A 25,200-nucleotide genomic window follows, 5' to 3' on the forward strand; every position below is an offset into this window, starting at 1 on the left:
TTACTAAAGTCCCCTGTGATTTAGTGTTTGGTAATATTGATGAATACTGAAACAAAAACTAAGATATTTTAAGACCTTTGGCTAAAAGTCCACACAGTGCACTGTAAGATCCACAGAACTGTTTCAAAAGAAACACTGTGTTTGGTGACCTTATAACATAAGCGCTTGGTATATTTTCTGCTAATGAATACCTGCTCAGAAGTAGTCTGTCCTGTGGTGTTCTAAAATAGCAGGCCACACACAGGGCTAGGGGGCATATCATAAATTGGGTGCAGGCGCCACCTGGTGGCCATACTAACACACTGCACTGGCCAGGATCCCATGGGGCAGCTGTTGAGAGGCACTGTCTGCCTTTATTTCCAGAACACAGAAGGCTTGTGTTATGAAATGGCTTTTGTCTGTTAGTCGGACACGTGCAGCATTTTAAGCCTTAAGGTTCTGTTACTACATAATCTGGGTCTTTTATTTTTAAAATAAGGATTATTACAGGTTTTTATACAGCATAGAGACTTTGGATTTTTGTGTTGGAGAAGTATACGTGGCCACAGGAAGCCCTTAAGCCACACTCATGCTGGGCTGTGGGTATGCTGCCCATGTTGTACAGCAATGGCTCTCCTGTGAGTTCCTAACCCCCTCTTCCCTTTCCTCCGAAACATTCTGTGCCGCTGCACAGGTCCTGTGCGTATGATGTTCTGCAGGGCCTACTTCTTCCCGTGCAGTGAGCCAGGCTTGCGTGCTAAGCTCTCAGTGGGCTTTCTCCTCACCCTCCTCCACACTCCTGCCTTCTCAAGCCGTTACCACACAGTTCTCTTGCCAGGCTCCCTCCACTTAAGGATTGATACAGAACCAACTTAGCATGCATTTATAAGTGGGGTACTATTCAATCAGGAAAAGGTTTGTAAATGGTCTCCAGTTTCTTCCTCATTTCACATCCTCACGTACAGTTGTAGCTGGCCACTAGGGCGAGGAGACCCAGGGAGGCATGGAAGACATGGGGTAAGGCAGGAAAGAACTCAAATTCTGTTCACCGTAGTGTGAGTCCAGTTTAAAACAACATTGCATGGGGCTTCCTCAGGAGGACTCCGTGGGTTCTAGGCTGGTAGGATATGATTGTATTTTGTGTCTGACAGGCTGCTCTTGGGTAGCAGAAAGACAGGAAGGAGCCTTCCATAATGTCAAGGTGTCTCTGATTCTGTTGTCACTCAGATGATCTTTGAAAATGTTTTTCATGTTTTAAGCTTCAGACTTTTCTTGTCTGACTTGGTCAGTGTGTTTGATCAGAAGTCTGCTTCCTCTTCTGCACCACAAACCCGACTCGCAGAGGTTCTGAAACTGTTCCATCCTTTCCTGTCAAGTTCACAGGTGACTTGGATTATGGGCTGTTATTTTGGGGCGGAGTAGGTTCAGACATAACTGGAAATGTGGGACAGAAGTACTGATGGACGGACACACACACAGCTTACGGTTCTGACTGTGTGTACAGCCTCTGGGGTGAGAGTTTCCAAGGGCTTGGAAGCAGATATTCGGACTCAGGACTGGTCAGAATGCAAGAAGCTGGCTTTTAATTTGTGAGCCAGCTGATTTTATGTTGAGTTAAGCAGAGTTAGAGTCATCTGAGAGGAGGTAATCTCAGTTGAGGAGACGGGGTCATAGAAGCCTGTTTGGCATTTTCTAAAGGAGCATTTGATGGGGAGGACCTGGCTCGTTTTGGGTGGGGCCACCCTGGGCATAAAGAGGTAGGCTTCCATCCTCCGCTGCTGTGGGGTGCCCTCCATTCTTGTATTATTTAGGGTTCTCTAAAGAGCACCATAGACCGTGCCTGTGGGACTGGGGAGTTGTTCGTCTTTGCGACCCAGCAGTCCCAGTCAGGTGCTGGAATCCCATTCAGGTCCTGAGGGGGCGGTTGTCAGTCCATGTTGGGCTCCTGAAGAGGCTCTGACACGAGGCAGGAATGGCTGAGGTAGGATGAACGTGGATGAGGGTGAGGTGACAGAGAGGAGACCGCAGCCTTCCTCTTCCACGTCCTTCATGTTTAAGTGGTCAGCACAAGCCGAGGTTTAGCTTTTGGGTAAGTCTTCTGACCTCAGGTAATCCAGATTTGGGGTGCGTCTCTCACCTCAAATAGTCCAACCCGAAATATCCCACACAGGTGCACACAGCTGCTTAGGCTTTAGTCAGTTCCAGCTGTGGCCGAGCTTAGCCACCGCAGTGCGCACTCTCCGGCTTTTGTCATGCCTCCTGCAAGCAAGCACTCTCTGGCCTACCTCGCGGAAGGGCTCGGGTTCTTGAGTAACAGTTGTCCTGGTGTGGAATGCAGTTCTCTCGAGCTACACTGTCCTGGTGGCTGTGTGTTACCTGTCTGTCAACATCTTCTCTCCTCTCCTGACCTTCCTTGTGCCCTGGTTTTCTGGGGGCAATCTATGTTTGTCGTTTTTCTGAGAAACTTCTCCTCTTAGCCTCAGGGACAAAGACAAGACCCCCCTTTACTGCTGCGTGTGGCCTTGCCAGCACCCTAGGCCTGCTCTCATGGGACCTTTGCGCTAGAGTTTCAGTCACTGTCACCTCAGTTGTCTTAGATATGTGTTCTTAGTGGCGCACAGAGGGTCTGGCTGTGGATGTAGGTGTTTGGCAGCTTCCTGGTAGCCACGGAGCCGCCTGAGGCACTTTTTTGCCACAACCTCCTGTTGGGTGCTGCTCACTTGAGGATCTGCTGCCAAAGCTGTACCATGAGACCAGCTTCCCCCTTTTCCTCAGGGTGGCAGGAGACCAACCAGGCTGCTTTGTTCCTTGTTCTCTCAGTGAGCCACAGGGCACACAGTGAGGACACTGGCCTGCTGTGTGAGGACGACTGTCAGACAGCTCATGGGCTGCAGCTGCTGCCCAGCACATCACCATCCCCAAGAGAGTGACCTGCCTACCATTCTTCAACCTTGCTGTGGGAGCCTCTCTGTCTGTCTTTGAGGGGATGGCTTAGTCAGTACAGTGCCTGTGGTCCAAGCCAGAGGCCCTTAGTGCAATCCGCAGAACCTACATAAAAATCTGGGTGTGGTAGTGTGCACCTGCCGTCCCTGCTCTGGAGATGTAGCAGGTATCTGGGGCTTGCAGCCAACCTCTAGCCTGGCCCGTGATTACAGATCAGTGAGACCCTGGCGGAGGACAGTTGAGCAACACCTGAGCTTTTCTTCATCATGCACACGCTCAGTCCCAAACATACACACATGCACACAGGCATGCACATGCACACTCCCAAACATGTGTACTCCTAAACATGCATGCATACACACAGGTATGTAATGCACACCCCCAAAAATGCATACATGCATACAGGCATGCATATGCCTGTTAGTCCCTCCTCCCAAATAAAACGTCAAGCACAGGAAATGGAAGCCTGGTATTCTCTGGGCCAGAGGAACCTGGGTCTTCCCACAGAAGCTGTCAGACTAATATCCTGTCTGTACCTGCTGCTTCTCTCGGCGAGCACCCCCACTGCATTTCCTGTCGCCTCTGAGCAGTCTTCCTTGGCTCTGTTTATTTTCCCCTTGGCTCAGATCTCCATTCATGGTTGAAGACTAGAATTACTCAGGAGGGTTAGCTTTATTATTCATTAATTTTATTTATCAGTAGTAGTTTGGATGTATATAAGTGTGTTCCTGTATCTTTATGCACGACCACATGTTACTTTGGATGTGTCTGATACGGGCCCTGTGCTCATGGTTTAGGTAAGGCTGTTGGCCAGTGAACCAGGAGTCTCCCACTCCTCCCCTGGGATTACAGGGGTCTAGTGCTGTCCTTAGAGTCTAGGGTCATTCAGGTGGCACAGAGTTTAGCCATCCCTCTCTTGGTGTTTCTACTTCCCTTCTGTGGTTTTACCCGCCAGTTTCCAGGTTTGTGCTGTCTGTGTGCTGGAGAGTTTGGCCTTTGTTCCTTGCTGTGGCCATGGGTGGGTGATGTGGAGCCCTGTGTGTGTGGAATGGCATCCTGTTTCTCTTCAGACAGATCTTAGCTGGCCTGATCCAGTCAGCCACCTTGTCCTTGGCCCCAAGACAGCAACACCTGCTTGTCCAGGCTTCTTATCTCCCGAATTTTCAGCGCAGAACCCTCTTGAGGGAAGTCACACCATGCGTGGGCTTTTGTCATACAGTACCAAACATGGGGCAGTTCTTAAAACAGGGCCTCAGGAAGAGCAGCACTAATGTCATGGGGTCAGTTGCTGATTGTGTTCTTGTGTGTGCTGATGTGTCTTTTAGCCACTGTCCCCAGCATTGAAACAGTTTAGCCCTCGGCTGTTCAGAGTGTTTGCAAGCCAAGTCCACATATACGGCAAGGACTCAGTACACAAATGTACTGAGCAACCCTCTTAGAGGCCTCTGTGTGTTTTGTTGTCATGGAGAATACTCAAGAGGCACAGATGTGTCCCCAAGTTGGTGACAGCCAGGTGAGCAGGGTGACTGTGGCCTCCCTGCCTGGGAACCCACGTTTTTCAAACCCTTCATACCTCATGCATCCTGAGCTCTAGAGTGGACCCTGCTCTATGCTCCTGATAATCTGGGGTGTGACAGACCACACACACAGTTTCTCCTCTGTTGTCCTGTGGGTGGAAGGAGGAGGTTGGTGGTCAGGACTTGTGGGTGGAGCCAAACCCCTTAAATGAAACAATAAACTATTCACTAGTGTTTGGTTACACCTAAAAAAAAAATTGCCATTCACAGTATTTCCTCACAATGGAAATACTAAATAGTCTGGTTAATGGTTTCCCCTGGAAGGGAGAGAGTTGATTCAGCAGTATCATTTTGGTTTCCACTGGAGCTGTGGTAAAATGCCTAATGGAAGCCAACTTAGAGGAGAAAGCTTTTATGTGGTGTGCAGAAGGCCACTGTTCAGTTCAGGGCATCATGACTTTAGAATCTTTTCATGGTCCTGATTCTGGGTATCCCATCCCCAAAGTCAGCTTTCTCCCAGTGCAGTGTGAGTCTTTACCAATGCCTCTAAGAAGGGCTGGTCCAACCTCTCCCGCCCAAAGTCTAATGACATCTACATCCAGGCTTATGGTCATGGTGTCTGCAGTGCGGCTTCTGAGCCACTCAACATGGGCTCAGAACAGGCAGCGCCCCTGTCTCTCAGGAGCCGTCAGCCAGCTTCCTGTGAAGAGTGCGATTGTGTCCTGCCTCCATCCCAGCAACGCATAGTTCTGCTGGTCCCCACGCTCTGGCACAGTTGTTAGGAGACTGCCCCCAGCCCGCCATCTCCTTGGACAGGAGCGTGCCCTCTGCTCCTTCTCTTTTAGAACCGTTACGACTTTCTGTGATAGCTGCTTTCTCGCGCTGACAGAGTCCTTTGAGATAGTTTCTCTAAAAAAGATGACCAAACCGTATCTCTAAGAACACGGAGAACGTTTTAGAAGAACCGAGTGCATACCTGCACCCCACTTGTTACTCTCGTCTCTGTCCTCTCGGGAAACTCCTCGCCGTCTCACAAGTGACCTGACACCTCAGTGTGCTCTAAGGGTTAGGGCTGTGAGCTGAGGAGCGCTGGTGGAAGAGCCGTGTGTTCTCTGGTGAGGACTTGGACATTTGCAGGTACATCCTGAAGCTTCAGACCCAGGTGTGAGTAAACGTAGGACAGCAGTGCGCATCTAAAGGAGACATTGCTAAGCCATGTCCTGTCCCCTGTAGTACTGACAGCAGACGTGTAGTACATACATGTAGTACACACACATCGTCCTTACCATGGGGGCAGCAAACCAGCATGTGGCCCTTTCTAGCAGGGGCTGGGTGTGGAGCCCACAGTGCACTGAGCTCCCCACGAGCAGTAGGAGCCCAAGCTTAGGGCCACACCAAGGATTTGCTCACCTTCCTGGTGACTGTAGGTGACACTGTGGGGATATGAGTGACAGAGCCTGTGCGCATGTGGACATGGGGGTCTCCTTGCTGGCTTTTACCACACATTCTCTGTGGTGCCCATAGTGCCTTCCTTCGGAGAGCTCGGGAGCATGGAGTGTCCTGTGGTTACCCACAGACTCCTTCCCTGGCTTCTTACGGTTACTACAGTCATTTGTGTGTGCGTGTGGAACTGCACACATGCTGCAGGAAGCCCACGGAGACAGAGGATGACTTAACAGGAGTCAGTATCCTCCTTGTAAGCCACCCGGGCCTGTAGTTCTCCTTTCTTACTGTGTCGGGTGCAGGGATCAAACTCCTGTCTTCAGGCTTGCCAGCAGCTAGCCAGTGCCTTTCCCCAGTGAGACCTCTCACCAGCCCTGTTTCTAACCGGCCACCTTCTCTTTAATCAGTAGTGGTGTGTGACATGTAACAAGATAGTATGGTTTCTTTCCTGGTCTTTGGGTCATTCTAGTTGGTCAAAACTGACAGCCTGTCTGGTGGAGTATTACCTCTCTGTGTGGTTCATTCCTGACAGATCTGTTGAGGGTAAGCCCAAACCTAGGACATCCTTCCTGCGGATGCAGGCCCTGGTCCTGACCTGAGGCAGGGATGCCCTGGAATGCTCCACCCCTTAGCCTCACCACCTCCTGAGACGTGGTTAACACCCCTTTTACATTTTGCATCCTGCAGGGGGCCAGCCACCAAACTACTACTCATCTGGAGAGGTGGCGCCCACCGTGCTTTCCAACGGAGACCAGAGTCACAACCTTGGAAATAATGCGCCAGAGGAAGACATCAGCCAGCCCAAGGTGGGGACTGCCACGCCATCCGTGTCCATACTTGAAAACAGCAGCAGAGAGACCGTCGTGGGTCCCGAGCAGCATAGATATTCTCTTGACTTAAAGCCAGCATTTCACCCCAGGCAGGAGGTGCCCAGCACTACTGACCGGGTAGATGTCCTTTCCAGCATGGCAGTAACTAGCCTACAGCACACCGTGGAGAGCCAGGCTGGGCATCCTAAGGAAAAGCTGTCTGATTTGCACAAGGAGCACTGTGGGGTAGGAAAGCGGGCGTGTGCCCCTGACCTGGTCCCATTGGACTTGAGCATGAAGTCGAGCCGGAATAACCCCAGCCATAAGGAAGCGTGCTCCCCGCAGGCCGCTCTGGTCATTCACCAGTGTCCTTACTGTAACCACAAGACCTACTACCCCGAGGTCCTGTGGATGCACAAGCGCATCTGGCACAGGGTCAGCTGCAGCTCCGTAGCTCCTCCTTGGACTCAGCCTAATGGCCACAAGACCACTCGCAGCAACCTGGTTTTCCTCACTCGCACTGGGCGTACAGGCCCGCCGCCTGCTCTCGGGGGCAAAGATTGCCAGCCCCTGGTCCTTGCTCGCTTTACCCGCACCCAGGTGCCCGGTGGGGTACCAGGATCAAAGGGCAGCTCTTCTCCCCTTGGGGTGACCACAAAAGCCGCTAGCATGCCTAAGAATAAGGAGAGCCATTCTGGGGGCCCCTGTGCTCTGTGGGCCTCTGGCCCAGATGGATACCGTCAGGCCCAAGCTGGCCATGGTCAGGAGTCTCCTAGTACTGTGCTGCAGGGACCCCCGGCCAGACCGAAACAGGACACCAGCTCCAGGCTGGCACTTTCCCCAGGCAGTGGGGGCCTCAGCAAAAGTGCCACCCCTACACCCTCAGTTATAACCCGTGTTGGTGCCCAGCCCTCAGCCAGTAGCAAGCCAGTGGAGAAGCTCAGGGTCCCGGCAGTGGGGACTGGCTTTACCCCTCTGAATAAGCACAGTGCCCCAGACTCTCTGAAAGCCAAATTCAGTCCTCAGCCTCAGGGCCAGCCTCCCTCAAAAGGGGAAGGAGGATCTTCTCTACCTCCCCGAGCGCCCCCTGTGAAGGCTGCCCAGGAGCTGAGAACTCTAGCCACCTGTGCAGCGGGGTCCAGAGGGGATGTGGCCTTGCAGGCCCCACCTGGTGTGCCTCCCACCTTACACTCCATCAATCAGGAACCGGCAGCTGAGGGGCAGGAGAAACGCTTGGACATCCTCAGTATCTTTAAGACGTACATTCCAAAGGACTTCGCCACATTCTATCAAGGCTGGGGTGTCAACAGCCCTGGGCCTGAGCACAGAGGTAAGAAGGGTGGGCTCCCTCCTCCCTGGCTGCTCTGAAGGTCATGGTGTGCATACCTTTTGGCCTGAGCCTTGAGGGCAGACACCAACAAGTTGCTGCCTCTTCTTTACCTGGCTACCCTAGATCTCAACAAGTCTCCTGTCTTAGTTAGGGTTTTACTGGTGTGGACAGACACCATGACCAAGGCAGCTCTTACAAGGACATTTAATTGGGGCTGGCTTACAGTTTCAGAGGTTCAGTCCATTATCAAGGTGGGAACATGGCAGCATCCAGGCAGGTATTGTATAGGAGGAGCTGAGAGTTCTACATCTTCATTTGAAGGCTGCTAGTTGAAGACTGGCTTCCAAACAGTTGGGTAGGGGTCTTAAGCCCACACCCACAGTGACACACCTACTCCATCAAAGCCACACCTCCAAATAGTGCCACTCTCTGGGCCAAGCGTATACAAACCATCACATCTATCTCTCCAGATACTATGTCTGGGTCAGCTGTCAGCAGTGCTTGTCTGTCCCCTCCTGTGGATGGAAAATTAGAAACCTACAACTTGACAGAAGCAAGACAGACCTGACTACACAGTGAGTCACTTTACAAAACATTGGCGCACACGCCCACTGTGCTTGTCCAATGAGGGACTAGAAAGCCTTCCATTTGTGTATAAACAGTACAGGGCATGCATGAGCAGCACCCTGCAGAACGGAGGGTTGCGATGTCCTCTGAGTCCTTGGGCAACACTTCATCCTCCCCCTGGGCCAGTCTGCACAGCCCACAGCAGTGCTGGACAAGACTTGCCTGGGCTTGGACCCAGTTGTGATTTGGATTTTGGATCCTTTGAGACTTTGGAGTATTTACCTATACATAGTATTTGAAGAATGTGGCCCAAATCTAGAGACGACATTGATTTATGTGGCACGTGAGCCTTTCACACAGAGTCTGGAAGAGGTGGTGGTGGGGCCAATGATGTTGGTAAGTTTGTTGATGCTCTGAGTGTCGTGAGATCTTAAGGTTTGGAGCATTTCACACAGATGTTTGGAGTTTACGGTAGTTCATGAGAACTTTCCAGTAGATTTTCCTGCCAGTTGGGTATGTCTTGGGTACAGGATTCCTGTACCATGGTCCTGTTCTTGAATGTCAATGAAAGGCTGCTTTCACTTTAACATGGGGAAGGATAGAGTCAGCTGTTAAGACGTCAAGCAAGAGACAGGACAATTGTAAATTTAAGGTCAGCCTCACAGAAAACCAAGTCCCCTCCACACTCTGCCTCTCCTGTGGTCCTAACCCTCCTGTGAGTAGGTGTGTGGGTCACAGAGGGATGGCTTCATTATTCTGAGGAGCAGCTGTCCTTGTGCTCCAGTGGTCAGATGTAGGTCAGACTTAGGTCACTGGAAGGACAGTTAGATGCTCTGCAGGGCTGTGGGGGCCACAGCTAGTAAGAGCGCTGGTGAGCTTCCTCTTTTTCTTTCTCAGTTTTGGCTGTGTGAGTGGTTCTTGGGCCCCCGAAGCCCTGAGCTATTGCAGATTGTCTCTGTTGTGTTAAGTGGCAGTGTGGCTGGCTGTGAGTGGGAAGCTGCTCTCCCCTCTTCCGGACAAGGTCCTCCTGGAGCTTACAGTGGGAGAACCCCTGTTGGGCTGTCTAGTCCTTGGCAGCTCTTCTCTGTTGTCCTGGCCTCCTGCATCTGACATTGGATGTTCAAACCCCGTTCTAGTGACTGACCCAGACATCCTGCTGGTGGCCTCTGTAATATGTATGGCTCTTGACCTGCTGATGTAAACTTTGGTGAGCTAGGTAGCCAGTGAAACCATGCAAAGGTTGTTGTGAAATTCTGAGTTACTCAAAAATATCTTCTATTTTAATGGAAGACTGTCGTGGTAGTAAAGAGCTTCAGCTTCTTTTCCTAGAATGTTAGGTTGTAAAAGCAGGCTCTCCACAGTTTTTTAAAAAAAGGCTTGTTTTGAAAGGCCCAGTCCCCCACCCCTCCAGGCCCATGCTGCTCTCTGTGTCTGGTGGTAGCTGCTGACTTTGGATAGACTTCATAGGGTGGGCTGTAGAGCCTCCACTTCCCTCAGGGGCCTAGACTCAAGCTTGTCAGAACAAACCCCTCTGTGTGCACTGTCTTGCTAGAGTGACCACAGAGTCTGGAGACTCAGGCTATGACGGAGTGGTTTGTTAATTCAGTGGTGATAAAAAGTCACCGTGTCTCCCGTCTGACCTGCTTGCTCTACATGATAATACGGATTTCCGACGGGAGATGAGATAGTTTCAGATAGAATAATATGCATGTACTCCCTTATTGGAACTTAAAAATCACATATACTAAGGACATGGCAGCCACGTGTCCTATTGTTTCGAGTGACCTTGTGTTCCTCCTTACACATCACACATGGTAATGGGAGACATGGTCAGGCTGCGTGTGTCTTTCTGCATGGCCAGGGCTGTTTGTCTCACTGGACGCTGCTGTCTCCCACAGCCTGTGGCTCTAGGGAAGCGTGGTGCAGCTCTTTGCTTCCCAGGTAGTCTGCTGCTCAAGTGGAAGATGTTTGAGTAACTCAGAATTGTACAGCAGCTTGGGTGTGGTATCATTGGCTGTAATGAGCAAGTGTTCTTTCCTAAAATAAAGTGAATGCTGGTAGATGTGTGTGCTATGTGTGTTAGTGTGTGTGGGGGCTGTGTGTGTTAGTATGGGGGGGGGCTATATGTGTGTTAGTGTATGTGGGGCTGTGTATGTTAGTGTACGTGGGGCTGTGTGTGTGTGTGTGTGTGTGTGTGTGTGCGTGTGTTAGTGTGGGGCTGCTGGTACTAATTCAGTGAATGTGTACCAGTGCTTAGATAGGACCGGGGCAGCAGTGGGAAGATTGGCAGTGACTGAGGTGACTGTGGGAGGGCAGCTGTTGGCACTGTCTGTATCATCACTGGGTGTCTCTGTGTGGTTGGATGAAATGTTTTGATGCCATGAAGTATACCCAGGAACATTCTAGAACAGATGTGAGCAGGAGATTCTTAGTCCTAGAAGGGAGCATAGGCACTTACCGGCTCCACTTAGCTGGAGGGGATGTGAGACACTGACCTGCAGGATCCAGAGCAGCTGGCTGAGCCGCTGAGCTCCGCTGCCCAGGATTCCTCGTGCTCTGAAGTGGCTGGCTTTGTCTGTGGGGTATGGACTACACGTAGTCCCTTCCACGGTTGGTTGGCCTTGCTGCCTTGTGGATGGCTTTTCCATTGTTTTCCATGTGCAGTCTGACACTGGTTTTGCTTTTCTTTCCTGTATTTGTAGGGTCACATGTAGAAATGTATTATGACATGTGTGTCTCACGCAGGACCTTTCTCACGGGTCATCCCCACCTTCCACCATGAGCGTTGATCTGTTAGGATCAGTCAGTGGCTTCTCACCATGCAGCCTCCTCTTCCTTCACCTGCACAAGAAGGAATGGGATGGGGTTTTATGTAGTTCCTATCTGTTGAGCTTGGGGACCTAGGCGACAGTCCTGGAGGTTTGCTGAAGGTACGCTCCTTTCCTTTCTGCTCTCCTTGAAGTGTTACCTGTCAGCGTAGGGATGTCAGCAGATGGGTAAAGGAAAGCATGTAAAAGAATTGTGGCCACAAAGAAAGAGTCCTTTTCTCATCCGGTTTCCTGCTCCTGCCCCACTGCGATGACACTCACTGCAGCAGGGTTTCTTGCAGCAGGTATTACAGGAAGGGGGAGGGAACCAAGGGTGGCTGAAGTCCTCTTTAGCCCCTTCCTGGCAAAGCCACGTGATGCCCCCGACTCTGAGGAAAGCCCAGGGTCCAGTCTAGGGCAGAATGTCTGTTGCTCTGTCCTGCCTTGCTGATGGACAGCCTACATTGGAGGTACCGCCTGCTGCTTGCTGTCAGCCAAGGGCTGTGTGTCTCACGTGCTAGAGGCAGGTGGGTCGGAGGCCGTAGTGTGTTGTAAGAGCAGTGGTGGGCACAGTGGCTTTGGTCCTAGTCACTTTGTTATCTCAAGACTGTCTCTGTGACACTGGTGTCACTCTCATTTGTTTGCTGCACTGCTTGACAGAGCCAGGTGACGTCTGGGTGGCACACACAATCCAGCAGTGACACTGGCCCTGTCTTGTCTCTGGGACATTTATTTAACTCCCTGTAATTTATGTATCCTTGCATTCTTGTGTACCTGGCCTGTCAGCTGAGCCAAGACAAGGCTGACAGTTGTCACACGGCCAGTGGTGGCTTCTTTCATTGACATGTCAAACAGACTAACGATGTCGTCCTCTCTCCCTCCCCATCCCTCCTTCTTCTCCATGTTGTACCACATCACTGACAGGGACATCACTGACAGGGACACCACGGACACAGGTCCGCCAGGAAGACTTTGTCTGTATGGAGTGCGGCAAGAGTTTCCACCAGCCCAGCCAACTCAGGGCCCACCTTCGGGCACACGCAGGTATCACAGCCCTGTGACTTGATTGGCTAGGGTCAAGTGTGGGAGGTCGGAGGTATTTTCTAGTCTCATTTTGGTGTCTTGACAAATGCTATGACCAAAACAACTCAGAGAGGAGAGGGTTTCTGTGGCATATACTTCCATGTCATGATCTATCACTGAGGGTAGTCAGGGTAAGAACTCAGGGCAGACACCATGCAGGAATGCCCCTTGCTGGCTGGCTTCCAGGTTCACTGACTCATAGGCTCAGGCTTGATGAGCTTTTCTTAGATAGCCCAAGATCAACTGTCTATGGATGGGTCCGCCCACAGTGGACTGTGTCCTTTTGTGTCAATTAACAACTAAGATCCTGCCTGGCAGACATGCCTGTGGCCTACCTGGCCCAAGCCTTTGACAGTCTCTCCTCCAGGTGACTCTAGGTTGTGTGAGGCTGACTAACCAGCACAGAGCCTTTTGTGGCAGTCATTGTCACCACGAGCATATTTAGCTTTCAGCTTGGCTGGGCTTTACTGGGTCATCTGCTACTCCTCAGTCGACCCTCATTCTCCTATTCGGTGTCTGGCATGGATTTTTGGTCTAGTTTAAGAAAAACCCATTCTCGTCTTTTAACGAGACTTGACCTTCAGAAATGGATGTACTAATGAGATATAGTTGCCATTGTCACCAGTGGCAGCCAGACATTCTTCTAACTCACAGCCTGATGACTTTCATCCTGATGGGTAGAGCTAGTGTACAGATATGTGTATGGAGAATCCTTGTTTGATCATCAGTGTCCCGAAATACCTCCAGACCTCCATATAAATCTGGCCTGAGACCTGCATGGGCTACCTGTGTGTCATGACAGAGCCAGGAGTCTTAGCAAGACACAACCACAGACGTCAGCCTGATGCCTGGCGACACAGGCTGAGTGATCGGAGCAGAAATCAGGGCCCTTTATCCCCACACTGATAATTGATGTTGCTAGTGATTGCTTCCCGGAGTGTGGCATCTGTATTAGGAATGCTGGTGGCCCCAGGTGTCCATTATTGATGGCTTTCACTGTAAGTACTATAAGAAACTGGAGTTTTCCAGAGGCAGGCTAGGTGCTGTCATTCTATGAAAGTCCTTCACCCTTAACGGCTTCCTTGATTGATCTCAGGGATCTCATCGGCCCTCTGCTAACAGACCCTTTCTTCCCACAGCGGCGTTTGAGTGTGACAGTCCACGCGGTTCTGAAGTTCACACAGCCTCCATGGATGCCCCCAAACAAGTAAGTCCTACGCGTGTCTGGTTGTCAGTGTGGTGTCTGCACACAGTTGGGGCACAGGGTTTTCTGTGTCAGCCAGGGCTGTTGGTGGGTGACCAGAAAGCAGGAGGCCACTTAGCTACCAGCTGCTGCAGGCCTGTGATGGCTGACAGGGAGTTGGCAGTGACTAGTGGTGATGGACACACTACAGGTACTTAGTTATTTCTTAAGATGTGTGGGTCTAAGTTGGCCTGTGAGTAAATCCCATCCTGCCTCCTTTAAGAGATTCTTTTGTAAGAGACACCTCTCACAGATGGGATCTGCTGTTTCAAGCTGTATGACCTGGTAAAACAAGGCTCTGGGACATCAGCTCACCTGTGTACAGCACCTGTAACACCTTTGCTGCCTGAGTACGACTGTCATGCACTGTGTGTGCCTGTTGATGTGCACAGGAGTAACTAAGCCCTGTGCTGTACCTGGTTCAGAGGATGGTTCTGGAGACAGAACAGCACAGTGTTCAAGGTTTCTTTTCTGTTGCCCTAGGCAACCTTCTGCCCCCCCTCCACCCCCACTGTCATCCTCCTTCACACCACTAAAGGTACCAGCTACTCTAGGAGACTCTTCAGCCACAGTGACTCCCCATTGCCCAAGCCCTAGTCGGATTCAGGTCTGTGCGCCTCCTGTAATGAACGGAAGGATTTAGGCAGCAGCTACCCATCAAGGATCTTTGGAGGATTATAATTTTTTGCTTATTTCAGTAAAAGCCTGTGGTTTCAACATAAAAAGCAGTCCCTTTGTGGTAGTGATGGGTTTTTAACCAGGGCCTGCTCTGGCATCTGGTTAGTGCTGTCTTTACAGACCTAAAGGCTACGTGCTACATAAGGGTCCCCTGAGAGGTATGCCAGATGCAGTGACAGGAGGTCATGTGACTACAGGACTGCTTTGGGGTGTCACAGTGACTCCCCTGCTTACAGGCGGCTCCAGGGTCATCAAAAGTCCACATTTGCTATGTGTGTCCCTGGAGCGGAGTGCATCAGTCAGATCTGAAAATAACCAGCCAGTTTCTTGCAGCTGGTGACCCCACTTGATGTGACAAGCCTTCCCCAGCCTGTACCCTTATGGGCCTGAAGATAGTAGCTTCCTACTCTCTGCCGAGATTGTGGGCTGTCTTATTCCAGAGTTCCCTTTCTTTATCTTGAGTATTTGTGTAAATTGTTACTGCTTCCTGGTTCTGACAGAGAAAGATGCTGATGTGACCTCTGTTTCTAAACTTGGTACTGTCATGTTACCCTGCCTGCCTCCTCCTCTTCCTGTCAAGCTCAGGATCTTGTGGTGCTGACTCCTGCTAGAGTGGACCCAGCGCCGAGGCAAGCCTCAGCAGGACAGCTCTCTTGTCTTAAAGAGCAGAAGAGGCTCAGACCTCAGGGTTAATTCAGCCTGACTCACCCCCCCCCCTTATAGCTATTAGTTGCTTTAATTCCATGTTTAAGTTCCTGTGCTCACTGTGCCCTCTCTTACCTTGGAGAGTAGTTTTTGTTCATTTTTCATAGAATATTTCTGGGTTCTACGGAAGTCCCATTTCTGTTCATGTATTTTGGAACTGTAAGAGTCGTAAAGAGTGTTGTCAGGAGAACATCTTTAATAGGTTGGGCATTAGCTATGTTCTTCCTTTCTCCTGATTCTTGTGGTTCATTCACAAGTGCAGTTGTGGATTTAGGACATGTTAATCTAGAACTAGCTTACGTCATTATTAATGTCAAGAATGTGTATTGTGCCTGTCAAAGAGCTTCCCTACCACCAGCTAATCAATATTCATATTGGGTAGTGGACAGGGAAAGAGAGGGATCTGAGACCCGGGGTCCTCGTCCCTAGGCCTGCATAGGGAGCAGAGCGAACCCATGTTCACGTTGTTTAAGAAGCCTCTTCCCCATAGCAGTGGTGACTGAGAGAAGAGATTGGCAGCAGTGTCCATGTTTAATTGCTGTCAGCCGAGCGTGCTCTGAGGAATGAATGACACAAGTATTGGCTTCAGAGTTTGGAGAAGGGTCTCACTGTGGTTGGGGTGTGTCTTTTCTGTATGGTGCTGGCTGTGGAAGGCACCCCACCCCTGGCACGAGAGACTCTCTGTAAGGGAGTCTTTGTTGCTAGATACTCTTGCAAAGGACAGTTGTCTTAATAACGGGAGAAAACGCTCAAGCAGTGTGTGTACACCCAGAGACCACAGCATGCTCTGTGTGGACAGGCCCATTCCCACAGGGTACTGTCAGTACTAGCTTGTGCTAAGGAGCAGCCATGGGGCCTCTGTCTTTACTTCCCCGAGCCTTTTCAGGATGTGCTGATGGGTTTGTGTGTACTGATTCTGCTTTGTTTGAGAAACCAGTTGCTACTTATTTGTAACCCAGGAGAACATTGACTTGAGCAGTCGTGCAAATGTGGAGTTTCCCGGTAGCTCTTCCTGCGTGTTGGAGCATTGAGGTTTTGTGTAGAGAGCCACAGAACAACTGTCATGGCTAACATTGTCAGTTTATAGGGTCTAGAGTCATCAGGAGAACAGCGTTTCCATAGTAGGTTAGGTGCAGTGGGCAGCGACACTAACTCTGGGCAGCACCAGGCTGAGTGCTGGGACCCTGGCCTGCGTGGAGAGGTGAGCCAAGCGCGCATTCTTCTTCCAGCTGCTCCTCCCTCTTGCTTCCTGATGGCATATGGTGTGACAGCTGCCCAAGCTCCTGACAAGACTGTCCTGTGACAAGATTGTACACCTGAACTGTGAGCCCCAATTCCCTTTCTTCCCTAAGTTGCCTAGTCTGGTTTTTGACACAGAAGCTGGAAAGGCGGCAGTGGTGACTGACTTTGAGTACCAGCTGGAGAGGTGACTATAGTCACTGATTTTGAGTGTCGGTGTTTCAGTTTCCCGATCAGACTTAGAGAACTACAGGATGCTATAGTTTCTAGTGACGAGCTTGAACCATCTGGGCTCTGGTAGCTCTGAAGTGATGGGTTGCACACTGTCACCTCTCGGGTGAACAGAATGAACTTGGAGGAGTGAGGGAGCTAGTTTGCTGCTGTGTCCGAGGCTCGTCTCTTCCTGAGCTGTCCTGTGTAAACATGTCACAGGTCACCCACCTCCCCTAGTGATGCCCGTTAACCTCTAACAGGAGGTAAGAGGCTGTGGCTGGGCCCTGTAACTTAGTGTATGGCATGAGTTTGCAGAGGCAGCCATGACTGTGGCCTGTCCTCTGAACGGCCATTTCTCAAGGATTGTAACAAGATAAAAACACAAACTTGGGAAACCATGCTGGATCTTCACCCCTGAGTTGAGGAGCCACTTCCATGGGAGGGCTCTGGAGGGAGGGCAGGCCTTCACAGGACACTGTCGCATCTTTGTTGAAGATAAGTGTTCACAGGGATGGAGAGTTTCCACACCTATTCCACGTCCATCTGTTTAAGGTTCCTGTTTTAGGTTCCTGTAACCTTCAGCATTCCGCATTGGAAAAAAAACTTTTTGAAAATTATGTTAAAGTGTGGGTGTTATAATTGGCCCATGGGGAAACCTGTCTGCTGTTACAGAGAAACAGTTTTTAATCACTGTTTTATTGTTGAACAAGCAAGTTAAAATAGCAGCTGGTGAGGTGGCTAGGAGGGTGGGGTGTTTGCTGGAAAGGCTGAGGGACCCACCCAAGCCTTGAAGCCTGGAGGGAAGGAACCGCCCTGCGCATTGCCCTCTGACCTCCATACATGCACCACAGTGCACATGTCCAAATGTGAACACACTGCAAACACACACATGCACCATAGTGCACATGTGGTACATACCAAGTACTAAAATGTTTCAAGAGAAGACGTTTAATTACTTTTGAAACCAATCTCATAATCCCACCCCCAGTTTAGAGTTTTGGTGTCATGTGAAATACAATGTTTTTACTTGTTTGGATTTATCATCAGAATTTAAAGATTATGATTAATAGTTTATTCTTCATAATTCTAAGTGTTAGCTTAAAATAGTTGAGCTGGAGAAATAACTCCATTAATCAAATTAACACAAATGTAAAGACGAATGGCAGCTGTCCCGCACCGTTTGCAGCGCGCACAGCAGCTGAGTGCTCAGTGGAACGTGTTGTGAACCTGCATCCTTGGCCCAAGTGTTTGTGGGGATTTTGGCATCAGGCTTTGATAGCTAGGACTGGAAAAGATGGCTGAGCAGTTAAGAGCACTGGCTGTTCTTTCAGAGTCCTGGGTTCAATTCCCAGTACCCACATGGCAGCTCACAGCTGTCTGTAATTCTAGTTCCAAAGGATCTGATACCCTTACGCAGACAAAACACAAAGGCATGTAAAATAAAAGTAGATAAGTCATTAAATTTTTTTTAAAAAGAGAGATTAAAAAAAAAATAAGACCTGATAGCTAAGGCAAATTGAAGCTCTCATTTATAAAACCGTAGAATCAAACAAGCATCCTTGACGTCGCTTGTCCTCGCCAAGTGTAAGATTCTATTGATGTGAGTGAGCTCCCGAGGTCACCGAACCGCCGTCTGTGCAGGGCCTTGTCTCCTGTACACCTTACAGCACTTTGGGTTATGTGCACGTTGAGCACACACGACCGTGACTCCATAGTTTGGTCCCTTGTCCTATAAAGAAGGAAGGGGAATCGTCTGTCTAGCCCTAGACCCTGAAACATCTTAGTAATGACGCTCATTTCAACCCAGTTTCATCTCAGAATACACAGCTACGGGAAGCAAAACCCAGTGTCTTCAAAGCAGCTACCATGTCCTCGGTGAAGGAAGCAACCTGTGTCTGCTCAGACTATTACTGTAGATCCGTTTTCCTTGTTTATCTCACCCCCTGAATCCCTGCAAGGGAACTGTATTCATGGCCCTATCATTGATGGTCCTGATGGTTCACTGCCTCACTGAGGAACGTGAGCCCATCTCTCTCAGTGTGGGGGGAAGATGCCGGTTTCTGTGATGCTTTATGGCTGCATTACAGCATGTGGCCTGTTGTAGATTTTCAGGCTTTACCGTCCTAGGATAAATACTTAGAAAACTCTCTGAGCCATGCAGCTTTTAGCCCTGTGTTGGTGGAGGGCCATCCTGTCTTCTCTGCTCTATCCCAGGGCTAGTTTGTATGTTCTGTCTGAAGGTGGAAGCCACAGGTAGGTGTGTCCTGGAGTCTGAAGTGTAGCCGCCTGTGCAGACTCCAGACGACACCTCAGTCATGTGCACAAAACCTCAGCCTTGCACAGATGCCTCTGTCCTGGAACCTCTGCTGGTGTGTGTTTGCTGTAGGGAGGTGTTTCTGAGTGATTAAGACCAAACAACCGGAACTGCAGAGTTTTTTCTGGGAGTTCAGAGCCCCATGGTCCTTTGTGAACTGCCTCTCCACTGAGACCCCACGCAGCATTGGCATGTAGTAGTATTAGACACCTTTCCTGGTCTACAGCAGGTCCCCATCTGCCTGAGTTTGTTTCCTTCTCTCAATACTGCTTCCTGCTCCTCAGACCAGCCACTGGCGGCATTGCCTCTCCGGCACATTCTCTGAGAGTATTCCTGATTTATCCTGTGAATTAATCAGTAGGTGCTGTGTGTGAGACCAGCTTTTAATGCTTTTCTGAAAGTGTTAACTAAAGAGAGACATTAAATTCACCGTGCCAACCAGCTTCCCTTGCTGTGTGTTCTACGGTTCTCGTAGACCGAGCTGGAGACTAGAGTTTCCCGTGGGCAGTGTGGTTTCACTTCTGCAGGATTTTAGCTCGGCCGATGGTGTTAGGGAATATTCATCCTGACAGGTCATTTTCTCCTCAGCTGGAATATGACGTTGTTCAGACACCAGTGTACCGTCACTTAGCAGTGTGCTGCAGCTCATGTGACTTACAGCACAGCACTTCTGCTTCTCCGCTCTGGGGCCTGTTTGGGAAGACGGAGGGAAGCACTCTCCGATTCCCTCAGACCGATGGCCATAGGCTCTTCTCAGTTCATCACCTGGGGTCTGCTCTGTACCCTAGACGTGCGCTTTTCCAACCCCCGTTCTTCACATTTGGCTGATCAGAGCCAAGTCTACCATTACCCTTTGCTCTGGCTTCCAGCTCTGCTTTCTGAGGCCTGAGGATGGTTTTCTTGAGCTGCCCCTGTGGAAGGCAGTAAGGTGAAAGCAAAGTACTTCCTGCTGCTGTCAAACGACCGCCCTGAAGTCAGAGAGCCCCATTGTGCCCTGTGTTTCTGGGTCTTGCTAAGAAAATTCATAGGGTAAATGCTCTTGAGACTAAAAGCCAACTGAACCCGCCTGTTACTTTCTTTTGCAGGGGAGAGACCACACTACCCCAGGGACTGTGCCAGCAGGGCCCCTCCGAAAGGGGCCCTAGAGACACACCTCCAGCGCCCGGCCCGTGAGAGTGTTGACTGTGGCCTCACGGGTGACTGGAAGGCTCCCAGCAGTGACCATGGCCACTTTGGGGAAGAAGATTTAGGGTCTCCTGACCAGATACCTTAGACCTGGGAACCATTGCGCTGGAGCAGATGAGGGAGATGCCTCCCTTGGTGACATGTAGGGACAGCAAAGATGCTATGCCTAGAATTCCGTGTGCTCATCAATTATGGGCTGTGTTTCCTCATGATAAGCAGTGGTATTGGCAGGCACAGTAGCAGCTCAAGGAGTCTGTGTTACTCAAGACAGGCATGAGACACTGGAAAAAAAGATGCTGGTGTGTTGGGATGGAGTGAAGGGCTGAGCACTGTGGGGGAGTCCAGTGCTTAGGACGGGATTCCGTCAGAATGTGGGGAGCAGAGGGGTCTGCACTCCCCCCTCTCCCTGCCTCAGTGGGTACTTAAGACAGCAGGTGAGACGGGGTGTTCAGGTGAGGCAGAGGGTGTTCGGGTGGTGTTGGAGCGCTGTGGAGATGAGCTTGGTGAAGAGTGAGGAGATCCTCACAGTGAGGAGCCAGCCACGGCCCTCTGAGCCCTCACGCCGGCCCATGCTGTGTTCTCAGCATTCCGGCTGCGTCTGGCTCAGGAAACACTGCAGAGGTGGGAACACATAAATCTGCTTTGGGAAAGAAATGTAGTTGAACACTAAGAGAGCAGGTATCTTTGTTTTTTCTCAGGACCTTTTTTGTAACAGGGCTACATTCTGCAAACTGCTCACAAAAGACTAAGCCACTGAATCCTCCCAATTTGGGCCTGTTTTGGTGATGGCAGAAGAATCCCTGAGCAAATTGGGGGCCCTAGATCACTAGGGTGCTAGTGCTCTGGAGCCTTCTCTCTCCTCCTCCCCATCCCAGCCTTCCCCCGCACCACCCCAGCAAATAGATGTCTTTCCCTATCGGGCCTGGTGAGCACCGCTGGACTAGTGACTTTGTTCACAGAGTGGGGGCACCAGGCCTGAGGGCGAGGACGGCTTTATATACCTCTTCCTTAGTCACGCAAGTTCACGTTTCTGCGCTGGGGTGAAGGCCCTAGCAGAGCCTCTGAACCCACACGGCGTGCGCGGTCGGAACTGTATTCCGCAGGTAGCAGCGATTCCTTTTCCCGTTGCTGTGACACTGTGTGTGATGGCGATACTTCTGCAAGTTCCAGATGTTTGCACATTTGATTTTATGCATTATCAAAAATTACTGCTGCCTTGAATGAAAATGTTCTGTGAAATTTTTTGCAAAAGCTTTACTAGTTTTTTTTTTTATTGTGAAATTTTGTAAAGGCAGGAAATGGATAAGATGAGCATGCTAAATATATTTTTCAAAAAAAAGCAATAATTTTACATGTACAGAAATTATCCTAACCTTTAATACTGGCGAGAGAGACAGTTTACTTAACCCAGTAATGGATCAGTGCGGTTTTTGTAGGAAATGGGCTTCTGATACAAAGACTTGTTTGAACATACATGTATACATGAACCCTGGCGTGTGGATTATTATTATTATATTATTATTATTGTTGTTATTGTTAGCTAATGTTTGATTCCAGATTCTATTTGTTACTGTTTTAATTACTTGACTGTTCAGGTGACTGCTGCACTTGCAAGCAATGCAATGTTAACTGACTAGCAGATACACATATATAAATATATGTGTATATATATAATTTTTTTTACTTATTTTTTCCCTGATACTCCTACACCAGGTATGTATGAGAACAGCTTGCCATGTCGGAGTGCTTGGGAATATCAATCATTCTGAGGTGTTACTTGGAGCAGGACGCAGAGACACATTCCTCTCTCCACCTGAGGCAGCGTAGTACCTTTTTGTTGAGCGTGTTAGCTCATGGGGTTCGCCCATCGTTTCTTCATTCTCCGGCTTTTTGTTTCCTTGACTGAGAGTAAAGGTGAGAGCTGGGAACGTCAGGGCCTGTGATTCGGCCCACCTATTTCTGTGTTTTAGTTATTAAAAAATTGTGTACACAAAGGGACACGAAGGTGTTGTCTGTGTTTTTCTGTGTCCGAAGCTGCACTTGGCGTTGAGAACTGGAAGGCCTTTTTTCCCACGAGTCTCTCTTTCAGGGTCTGGCGGGGACAGAGGGGTGCCTGAGGTCCCTGCAGCTGAGTGTGTGCCCGGAGAGCAGCCAATCTCAGGATGACCTGCCCCTTGAAGCACAGAGATACAGTTTTCCTGTAGCCACAAGGCCATGAGGTCCCCAGTGTTCACTCCTGGGGACCAGCTGTGTGTTGGCCTGGCGCATGGCCTCTTTGTCCCACTGACCATCAGTATTGGACTGCTTTGTTAATTGGTTTATGTCAGCTCAATGATAGTATTTAATATGATTTGTGTTTCTTATTTATTTAGCCAATCTGTTTTGATTTGTCTCCCCCTCCTGTGGTAATTTCCACATTTCTGACTGTTACAGACTTCCTACTACCTCTACGAATCTTCTGTCTCCTTGCTTCCTGACCGGGTTTTTACAGTGTTGCGTCTAATGTAACTTAGACAATAAAGGGTTTGGTTGTCTACACTGCACCGCTCTGTGTGTCCCCTGCCCTCCCCGCCTGCGCTGCTCTGACTCCTGCCTCGCTCACTCACACCAGCTCACCCCCCCCCCCCCACTGTGTGGTGTCTTCTCTTACACTTCTTCATTTCAGTGTGCATCACACACACTGAGCTTCTCAAGATAGTTCAGGTGATTTACTAATTTTTAATTCAGAGAATGAAGATTTAAGCTCACAGATAATAAATACATTGTAGACTGTCTCATCTGGGGGCTGCTCACTGTACCTTTTCCACACTTCTGCTGGTTCTTGGAAGTCTCTTCAGTCTTAAGTGGAGACAGTTTAGCCTCTCCAGCGTAGTAGTTTCCAAGTCAAGTAGACTTTGCCTCTTTGATTCTGAAAAGTGTTAGATATTTTAAGAAGTTTCCCCAATATTTGCTTATTTATTTTTTTAAGCCCAGGAAGACACTGTTTTCTGGAGATTAGAGGTTTCAGGCAGCACAAGGCTACTCCAAAAAACCAGAAGACCCCCCCAAGCTGGCTGTAGGGATGCCCCTGCCCTTCCGCTGCTGTGTACACCCACGCACTGCAGCTCCTCTGCGGCTGCGGCTGCAGTCACACACCTCTCCTGCTCTGCAGGCCACCAGTTCCACCTCGGGCATCACGGGACTGGCAGCGGTGGCCTTGTCACCTGGGAGCTGTTGAGTTGTCAGCTCTCTGGGTGGATAAGGGTGCCTTCCAGGTCAAATGGTGGATGCAGCTCCCCAGAAAGGAAACACTCTCTGGACTTTAAAGACAAGACCCCCCCTTCCTTCCAGCACCTGAAAATTGTGTTTTGTTTAATGCTTATAAGTCTTCTAATTGCAACTTTTATTCTCCGAGGGGGGGGGGGACACCACATGCCCCACAGACAAGGCCTTCCCGTGACATGTTTTTGATATTAATGATTAATACAAACTGCAGAGCCCTGGGACATGCCTGTGTGAAGTGACCGCCAAGCAACACGTTCCTTCTTCACCAACTCCACTAATCATTCGTTGAGTGGGGAAGATGCAGAAGCCCATAGAGTTTGTATTTCTTTTTAAAAGACACAGTTTATAATGATATATTTTGTACTCTTTATATTAGAATTTGTAACTAGATTGATGTATTTAACTATTTCTGAGAAAAAGTAATTCAATGTTACAGCTGTGTGATGAAAAAGTATTTAGATAAAACATATTCACTCTATTGGAATTTGAAATAAATGAAAACATCTTGGAGTTGTAAGAATTTGCCCCTCCTTTAGAAGGTGGCTTACACCATTTGACAGCCTGTTTTGACCTTTGGTGATTCTTTATATTGGCTGAACATAAGCCCAAATGTCATTGTTCTTTTATTTGTACGGTTTTACAATAAAGCCACGGGATGATTCATCAAAAAGGAGGCCAGAATGGAGTCCCTCTCCCCCATCTTTTATGGACTCCAGTTAGCCCCTTTCCGTTTTGTTTTAAATGAGAATCCCATCTGGATGTTTGCTGCACCAGTTCTCCTCTGAGCGTGAACACTGTTAATGTTTAAGGCAAGAGTAGACGAGCCCTTGGTATAGCGGGACTTACAGCAATGTGTGGGGAGGGGATTAGGGTACTGCCATCCCTGGCTGAAGTCTCTGACAGCCTTTGGCCATATGGTGGCCTAGGACCGCTGGCCTTCTGATTATGTAATTAGCGAGTCTGGCCATCAGATGGCTAACTTGAAAGTATGTTTTAAAGGTACAAGATGTACCTGTTTGTTCATGGCCCACCCCTAAAAGGGATGAACAGGTATCGGGACATGACTTTTGAGGGCATGAAAATGAGGTCTAGCTGCCACTGTACGTAGCCTACCTAACCACAGAGCCCTGGGTGCTTCAAGGTGAATTGCCATTTTTGAGTGATTTCCTTGTAAACGACCCTCTGCTCTGGCTTGGCCAGAGGAGATGCAGTCCTCTGAGGTGTGGCTGTTCTGGGCCTTCCTGTCATTGGGTCTCTGGCTCATAGAAGGATGGCATTCTCAGAAGAATGAGATACTTACAGGGTGGCTGGGCTGAGCTGAGCTGCAATGAACCCTGAGATGCAGCAGAGCCTGGCCTGGGTCCCCACGTGCCACTGACAGCTGACAGCTCAGACCTGATGCTCCCGAGTTCACATCCCAGATACAGTTTTCCTTATTCTGCATAGAAATTTGGGAGCCCCTGCATCCTCTCCCTCCGCGACAGTGAGGACGTGTGCAGCTATAGTTGGCCTGAAGCTTCCTTGACTGTTGGGAATTAGGGGAGATCAGCTGATGAGTCCCAGTGTGACGGCGTGCTCCCAAGGTTTCTTTGGGATTCTCTGGAAGCCGTCCTAGGCTTGTGTCAGCTCAGAGGAGCGTGCAGTCACACAGTTTATTAGATTTACCATGTCGGAAGAGGAAAAGTGTTCTGAGAGGCTTTTCTGGACCTTGCTACAAAACACCTTAATTTGGGTCATTTAAAAGCAGCAGCTTCACTGCTCCATCTGGTAGTGCAGGAAATCCAGGAGCAAGGCACCAGAGACGTGCATTTAGCTGAAGCAGCTCTATCTCAGTGGTGGGCTATGCTGCATTGGGTGAGAAGCTCCTGCAGCCTTCTTCAT

At 49.7% G+C, this 25,200-nt stretch overlaps 1 protein-coding gene across 2 annotated transcripts in view; it reads left to right on the forward strand.

The window, feature by feature from the left end:
• Positions 1–22,253, forward strand: part of ZNF516 (zinc finger protein 516) — a 39,770-nt gene extending 17,517 nt beyond the window's left edge. Inside the window, exons 2-5 of one of the 2 annotated variants that reach the window (XM_080919747.1) lie at positions 6,570–8,021; positions 12,320–12,439; positions 13,618–13,685; positions 19,956–22,253. In XM_080919747.1, coding sequence (XP_080775873.1) covers positions 6,570–8,021; positions 12,320–12,439; positions 13,618–13,685; positions 19,956–20,015 — 1,700 coding nt within the window. In that variant the 3' untranslated portion in view covers positions 20,016–22,253. The remainder of the gene's footprint in view (positions 1–6,569; positions 8,022–12,319; positions 12,440–13,617; positions 13,686–19,955) is intronic. The other variant, XM_080919748.1, reaches the window with a different exon arrangement.
• The last annotated feature ends 2,947 nt before the right edge of the window (positions 22,254–25,200 follow it).

Source organism: Micromys minutus (genome assembly GCF_963924665.1).
Source record: "Micromys minutus genome assembly, chromosome: 8".
Lineage (NCBI taxonomy): Eukaryota > Metazoa > Chordata > Mammalia > Rodentia > Muridae > Micromys > Micromys minutus.